General features: G+C 34.5%; 1 protein-coding gene across 1 annotated transcript; it reads left to right on the top strand.

The window, feature by feature from the left end:
• The first annotated feature begins 223 nt into the window (after positions 1-223).
• LOC143617956 (ABC transporter G family member 3-like) lies at positions 224-6804 on the top strand. Its single transcript, XM_077090337.1, has 12 exons — positions 224-327; positions 1216-1737; positions 2358-2437; positions 2522-2808; positions 3276-3447; positions 3548-3661; positions 4253-4381; positions 4468-4659; positions 5036-5122; positions 5216-5488; positions 5941-6048; positions 6506-6804. The coding sequence occupies exons 2-12, from the start codon at positions 1257-1259 to the stop codon at positions 6755-6757; spliced, it is 2175 nt and encodes a 724-aa protein (XP_076946452.1). The 5' UTR covers positions 224-327; positions 1216-1256; the 3' UTR covers positions 6758-6804.
• Positions 6805-8279: the final 1475 nt, after the last annotated feature.

Here is an 8279-nt window from a genome sequence, read left to right as displayed (position 1 = left end):
GATTACAATAAAGTGACATGTAAACCAACAACAATCTGTATCACAACCCCTTTCTGAATAACAAATCCGATTATACTAAAAACAAAGTTTTAAGTCTCAGGTGCCGAAGAAAAACTTAACCCGCTGAACCCTGTTAAAAATTTCACAGACTCTGATGCCGTACTACCGGGAACCCAAATTGCAATTAGAGAGAATAATAGAGGTTTTTATAAAACTAATAATCATTCCACAAGTGGAGTAATGATGAGCCTTCTCACCTCTACGCTGTCTTTTGTCTTCCACCACTCTCACACATACAAACAGTCGATTTCTTCTCTTCAGATCCAGGTTACTTTGTCACTCTCTACTGCCATCTTTGTCTTCCATTTTATAGCTTCTTCTTCTTCTTCATTATTCCAGTATTATTTCGGCCCAGTTTGATTTAAGTGTTGTTTCTTGAACTTAATGTGTAGTTATAGTTCAAGATTCTTGTTTCTGGGTGGTTATTTTTGTTGAAGATTTTATACAATCTTGGTTTAAGTTCATTTATTTAACTAGGTTAGATACAGTTTAATGTATTTGGAATGACTTGATTTTGTAGATTTGAATGTGTTAGATGCCCACCAAGTGTTTGTTAAAAGTCTTGAGCTATTTTATGTACTTTTAGTTTTTAACCGGTGTTGCAATAATAAGTATTATTAATCGTCGGCTGGTCGGTGAGCTACTGATTAAACATTTTCTGCTAATCGGTGACTTTAGTCTGCAGTCGGTCAAAAATGGTCAAACCGGTCCAAATCGAACCTTTTCTTTTTTATTTTTTTAAAGGCAATTGGACCTTGGTTTTCTCATTGATTTGTTATGTTTACGTTTAATTGTTTATGTTTGAAGTATTTATGTGAACATTTATATTGATTTTGAAAAATTATATGTTCGAGCCGAGGGTCTCACCGGAAGCAGTCTCTCTATTCCTATGGGGTAGAGGTAAGGCTGTCTACATCTTACCCTTCTCTTACCCTACCATAGCTTTGCTATTGATGAGATATACTGAGTATGACGATGATGATGATATATAATTTTGAAATTTTATGTAAAAATTATAATCCGATTAATCGCTAGTTGGGTACCCCACTGCCTGACTAGCGGTTCACGAGTTCTACAATACTGGCTTTAACTTGGTATTTTAACATTTCTTAACTATTTATGGCATATAGTTAATTTCCAACTTGATGGCTGCAGGGTTTTGAATGATTTGATGCAGTATCTAGTTAGATATCATAATGGAAGAAATACAATCTCAATCAGAAAACTATAGATCTTCATCATCTTCAGCTAGCAGTCCTGCAAGTAGAGTGCCATCAAGTAACTTCTTTTACTTAAGAAAACAAGGAGCGTTAAGACAATCGATTTCATTTGAAGATTCACCCGATTGGGGGGAGGATAATAATGCAGATGTGGAGGTTAGGGTGGAAGAGGGCGGTGACTCCATTAACACCGCCACTACTCCCATTTCACCGTCTCTTTCAAAGCTCAACAGTGGGTCCCTACCATCACCACCGTTACCGGAAAGTGCGGTTGTGGCTAGAAAGATTGCAGGGGCTACTGTTGTGTGGAAAGATTTAACAGTTACTATAAAGGGTAAACGAAAGTATTCTGATCGGGTTGTTAAAAGTTCAAATGGTTATGCGTTACCTGGCACGATGACTGTGATTATGGGCCCCGGGAAGTCGGGGAAATCGACCCTATTGAGAGCACTTGCTGGTATGTAGCATACTTTTAAGAGCACAATGTGATTTTAACGTTTTTTGAATCATTTTATGCAATAGTTTGTTACCATAATATGAAATTTGTAATCATGTGATGCAACTAGTTATTGTTCTTTAGTATTTATTATTTAATGAGACGTATTCTAAATATATGTGCAATTTGTAATCATATTATGCAACATATTCTTGCAAAAATTTGCAATTTAGTTTTAACTTTGTACATGCACACGTAACTTATATCTTTTAACCATTTCATGCTATAGTTCCTTACCAAAATATGCAATTTATAATCATGTAATGCAACAGCGTATCATTTTTACTATTAAATGCAATATGTTCTTACAAAATGATGCAGTTTCTAACCATATAATGCAACAGCTTACCATTTTTTACCATTTAATACAACATCTTCTTACCAAAATATTCTATTTGTAACCATGTAATGCAACATGTTTCCTGTTTTTACCATTTAATGACATACTTATCATTTTTTAACTATAGGTATGATAAGTTCACTTTCTTGTAGTTTTCTCTGTTTTAATTGCTAATTTTGATAACGACATTTTACTCATTTGTAGCTTTGATTAGATTTAATAGCTTCTCATTCTCTTTTAGGAAGGTTGGATGATTCAGCGAAAACATATGGTGAAGTATTTGTCAACGGGGCTAAATCGAGCTTGCAGTACGGATCCTATGTAGGTCTCTAGATTTAACATTAAACATCACTACGTTTTGTGGGTCCTGCAACATCCAACTAATAATTCGTTTTCAATATACAGGGATTTGTTGAGAGAAAAAACACACTCATCGGATCATTAACCGTGCGTGAATTTTTATACTATTCGGCACTACTTCAACTTCCCGGTTTCTTTTATCAGAAAAAGAGTGTTGTAGAGGATGCTATACATGCAATGTCGTTAGGTGACTATGCAAATAAACTCATAGGTGGCCATTGTTACATGAAGGGTCTACCGAGTGGTGAAAGAAGGCGAGTCAGTATTGCTAGAGAGCTCGTGATGAGACCACAAGTTTTGTTTATAGACGAGCCTCTTTATAATCTTGATAGGTAAAAACTCTAAATCTGCTTGCCTGTTTAACGGGTCATGTTCGCGGGTCGGTCATCCACCAGACACGAACCCTAACGTGTAACACAAAAACACGAACACGACATGAATATTCGTGGGTTGACATGAACACAACCCGGACCTGAAAGTTTGACAGAGCCCGAACATGAAAATCATGTTTGACATATAAATTTGAACACGACAAGAATATTTGCGGGTTGACATGAACACGAACAAAACCCCAAAATTGTTTCAGACGTATAAACTCGAACATGACTCGAACATTCGTGTCAAACCGGAAGGTTCGTGTGTTACCTGTTTAACCCTTTTATTTTTTGATTGATGATGGTTTGACCCCAAAACTGACAAGCCCGTCTATACTGAACATTTAAACCCAAACCCACAAATTTTGTGTTAATTCGTTCTTAATTTATCAGTTTGCTCCTAAGTAACAATAATCTATTTTCAGTGTTTCTGCACTTTTAATGATGGTGACATTGAAGAAGCTTGCAAGCACCGGCTGCACTCTAATCTTCACTACTTATCAGAGTAGCACGGAAGTGTTCGGTCTTTATGATCGGATTTGTCTTCTTTCAAACGGGAATACATTGTTTTTCGGTGAGACATTGGCTTGTTTGCAGGTAAATCATCTAGTTTTAATAAGTTTGAAGTAAATATTCATTTTGTTATATGTTTATATAGTTACTGAACGCATGCATAATATATTTTATGATCATGTAGCACTTCTCAAATGCTGGATTTCCTTGCCCGATTATGCAAAGTCCTTCTGATCATTTTCTTCGTGCAATAAACACTGACTTTGACCGGATTATTACAATGTGCAAAACTTGGCAGGTAACATATATATTTTTTTCTGTCTTTTTTATAAATATTTGTTGTCAAATATGATATAAAAGTTATAATATATCAATAATAACCTATTTTTCTAAATAAAGTTATTCATGATGTTTTGATGTGTTATGCATAAAAAGTACAGTTTAGGTTAGGGGTGTGTATGAGTCAGTTTCAGGCGCAAATCAAACCTAAAACTGAAATTTGATTTTCATAATGGGTTTGGTTTCGGTATATTCGGTTTTATCATTTGAGCTTGAAAATTGGTTGGCCAAAAACAAAATGCTCAAAATATTGAATTTGGGCCTAAATATCTTTGTTAAATGATGAATACTTAATTATTGGTTTTCACTTTTTTGTTGATGAAAAACCGAAACCGAACAAAAAAGTCGGTATTTTTAAAAAATATAACATCCAAACCATCTGAGTTCGGTTAAATCGGTTTCGTGCAAACCCCTACTTTGGATGATTTCGACCAATCTACTGTGTATCCTTTTAAGCTATTTTCTTCATATTTGTCCTGTTTGACCAGTTATAGATAAAACATAGCACAAGTCGACCGTTTCATAATATTTCTTGAATTTATTTTTTCAGGATGATAATGGGGATTTTTCAAATGTTAATATGGACACAGCAGTAGCAATCCGTACACTTGAAGAAACATATAGATCTTCAGCAGATGCAGCAGCAGTCGAGACTATGATACACAGGCTAACCGAAAGAGTAAAATATGAATTCAAGTTTACATTTTTATTTTATAATAATTAATTTGGGTGTTAAAAATGTACTTTATGACATCATGGTCACAGGAAGGCCCGACTCTCAAAAGCAAGGGAAAGGCAAACAGTGCTACAAGAATTGCAGTGCTGACTTGGCGATCGTTGTTGATTATGTCACGGGAATGGAAATATTATTGGCTTCGGTTGATTCTTTGCATGCTTCTTGCGTTATGTGTTGGCACTGCGTTTTCGGGTTTAGGCCATTCTTTGTCTTCTGTTGGGGTATGCATAATATTATACGCTTATTGGATATTTAGTTATTTTATTTGTATGCATGTACAATAATGTGTGTGTGTATATTAGTTATAGTCTTATGGCTATAGTTATAATTACATAGGATCAGGATCATTTCAAACTTCCATATAATTTTAGAACTCTTAACAAGAACAAAATATATAATATTACACATAAAGAAAAAGAAGAAAATATTTAATATTTTGTTATTCTTTAATAGTTTTTTATAAAATAAATATCATCTTATAGATAAAAATTATCGATTTGCAAGCCTAGTCAAGCTTGGGCTCGAGCTCGTTTATTATATAGAGTATTAAGTCATCATTTATTTATAAATAATTTTGATGATCAAATCGTTATGCAGACAAGAGTTGCAGCAATATTTGTGTTTGTTTCTTTTGCTTCACTCCTAAGCATTGTTGGGGTACCTGCACAATTAAAGGAGGTTAAGGTATATTTATATATTTAATATTGTTAATTTTACCATCTACATAAGTTAATAGCATAAATATAACATGTCAAACCGTTCACATGTTTAATGCAGGTGTATGCCTGTGAAGATTCAAATCAACACTCAGGAGGAATAGTTTTCTTAACTGGTCAAATTCTTGCCAGTTTCCCGTTCTTGTTTTTAATCTCGATTACATCGAGTCTCGTTTTCTACTTTCTTTTGGGGCTTAGAAACGATTTCAGCTTTATGATGTACTTTGTGCTTAATTTCTTCATGTGCCTTTTGGTCAACGAAGGACTTGTGCTCGTCGTTGCTACCGTTTTGCAAGATGCTTTCTGGAGTATTTCAACGCTCGTGTTTATACATGTGGGTTATGCTTAAAATTATGGGTGTCAAGATCAGTGGGTAGTTGGGTAATGGGGGGTTAAAATGGGTCATTTTTTATATAAATTTTAATGCGCCAGGTCGGATCCATTTGATCATAAACACTCTTTTCTTTTCTAATAAAATAATTGTGAATAGGAGTATGCATGGGTTGATTTTGGGCTCAAACCAAACTGTTAGTTTTTTATTGGGTTTGGTTATTTCGGTTTGATTATGTCGGCTTTTCTGGTTACGATTCGGTTATTTCGATTTTGTGCACACTTATAAAGAATAAGTAATGTTTAATTATGATTAGATAAACAATGTTATTAGAATGGTAATCTTAATCTTTGAATCAAATAATATAGGGGGGTGTATGCATAAAAGATTATCGGTAAGGATCAAACAACTTAAAACTTATGAATCTAAAATCCTACCTGCATGATGTTTTACAGGTAATGATGATGATTTCTGCGGGCTATTTCCGAATTCGAAGTGCTTTGCCGGGACCCGTTTGGATGTATCCTGTTTCCTATATTGCTTTCCACACGTATTCAATCCAGGCAAGTCTATGGCAACACGGGCTGGGCCGTTAACTCATTTTATCATAGCTAATATTATTTTTAGATACATTAAAAAAAACTTTGCTTTATAGCGCATCAGTGTTCGGTTGACTATTGAATCAGGATGCCAATCGTGTCCGGTTGACGGGTTGAGTTATAGAACATATTTTTATTCGTGCCAAAAACATCAACCCTAACCTGCACATACGTCAAATTGTGTAACATGAATACGACCCGTTTAACCCATTTATCTAAACATGTTAATGAATTTTAACCGGGCTGGTGGGTGGTAAAATATGGGTTGAAAAGGTCATGAACGGGTTAGCGGGTCGACTTGTTTTACTAAACGGTTTGACCAGGTCAACCTAATCACAACTCATTTAATTAAACAGGTTGACCCGAACATGATCTGTTTTCTAATCATGGAAAGTAATTGACTTTGAATTATGTGTTTTAGGGTCTGTTGGAGAACGAGTATGATGGGATATCATTTGCAGTCGGTCAAGTTAGAACAATATCCGGGTACCAAGCTCTTCATAACGTTTATGATATTTCACCCGATGATAATTCAAAATGGAGGAATCTTCTGATCCTTTCACTAATGGCTGTTGTTTACCGAGTTGTTGTGTTTGTGTTGCTACATTTTTGTGTGAAGAAAAACTCGTCTTTGTTTAGATTTGTGTGTTGTAAACTCAAGATGAATGAATGAATGAATGATATGTACGCGCTGTGTAATATGATCACTTCAGTTTTGTTCTTGGTGGCTTCAAGTTTTGGTTTTTAGTCATTAAAGATGATGCAAATCTGAAATTTTGACTTGTTTTCCGAAATTGTAAAAGATTTAGTTTATATTGCCACCATGTTACAAAATTTCAGTCCTGGTTCTAGTTTGACCTGGTCAAACATGATCATAAAACTGAATTTACTGACATTTGTACATAACTGGCTACCAAATTATGGTCTGACATGGTCCAAGTCATGCAACAATATTGTGGTCCATAAAACTACATTATGATTTAAACATTAAATTTAAATAGTTTATTGATATTTCGAAAACATTATGTAGACTTTCTGGGCACAAAATAAGTAGTCTTCTTTCATTTATATTTATTTAACTTTTAATTGAATCCAATTTTTTCAGCCATCTTTTAAAGATCTGGCTATGTATACACTTAATAGAGATGAACATGCTCGGTTATGGGTCATATTGTCATAACTCATAACTTAGCCTACAGCCGATTTTTTGACTTTTAGATTTTTATAACCCATCGGTTTCGCTTATAAATGATTTAATTAACTATGTTAGTGGACAAGGTGATTCGGTTAATCATCGGTTTTGAATTTGAGTGAATTATAACTAACTTCAGTTAATAAATTCAACTAGATTTTGAATAGAATCAAACATTACAATTGTTATAAGACAAATTGAAAACTTTATCACAAATCACCCTGATAATAATGACAATTTCACTTTAACAGAAATATAACTATGTTTCATTCATAGCATTTCAAAACAAAAGTACAAGATGAGATGAAAATCAATTAGTTATTCATCAAACACAACCAAAATTATTCCACATTTGAGTATGATTGCCCTTGATAACAAAGTGAAAATTGTAATTAACACCGATTTCATTATAGGTATAAATTAATATCGATGAATTATTAAAAATCCATTTATTAACAAACAAAACCCATACAGTAAGATAATAATAGCATCCAAAGTCATGCTTATAATTGTTCTCCTAGATCCGGAAGAAAAAACCAAAGAAAGTAGAAACTACATAATATCACAATGGGTATTCTGGTCCAATGATATGAGGGCGATGGTTAAATCTTGAAATCTAAATGTTTCAAATTCGAAACTTGACTCAAGGAGGTCTTCCAACAGTGGTGGATATCCTCTTGATGGTTGACATCCCGTTTCAGAAAGACTTACTTGGGTATTAAGGTGGTTCTATGACTATGTGTTGTGGGATTTCGTTGGCTCCAGATTCATCCTCCAATATTACGTCACATTGTGTTGACCGGACGCTGACTAGGCTTCAGAAAGAGTCCCTGCTCGCTCACTTGACTTTGTTATGGATAAAACCCATGCTCACTGGCCATAAATAACCAAACCTCCTCCAACCTCTCTTAAAGACGGCGAGTGAGGTGAAGCCCCTGATCGCTAGAAGGTGTTATGGTGTTCGCGAGTGACGTGACTAAAACCCTATTAAAGCCCCCAATGA

Source organism: Bidens hawaiensis, unplaced genomic scaffold, assembly GCF_021521415.1.
Source record: "Bidens hawaiensis isolate Kalapana, Puna unplaced genomic scaffold, B.hawaiensis_p1.1 tig00061017_1, whole genome shotgun sequence".
NCBI classification, from domain to species: Eukaryota; Viridiplantae; Streptophyta; class Magnoliopsida; order Asterales; family Asteraceae; genus Bidens; species Bidens hawaiensis.
The sequence above is the reverse complement of the archived record's forward strand: the minus strand, read 5'-3'. Positions and strand labels throughout refer to the sequence as shown.

Coding starts and splice junctions, on each gene's coding strand:
- LOC143617956 (XM_077090337.1), top strand. CDS start 1,257: ATGGAAGAAATACAATCTCAATCAGAAAACTATAGATCTTCATCATCT. Junction 3,662..4,252: donor CAATGTGCAAAACTTGGCAG/GTAACATATATA, acceptor TTATTTTTTCAG/GATGATAATGGGGATTTTTC. Junction 4,660..5,035: donor ATTCTTTGTCTTCTGTTGGG/GTATGCATAATA, acceptor ATCGTTATGCAG/ACAAGAGTTGCAGCAATATT.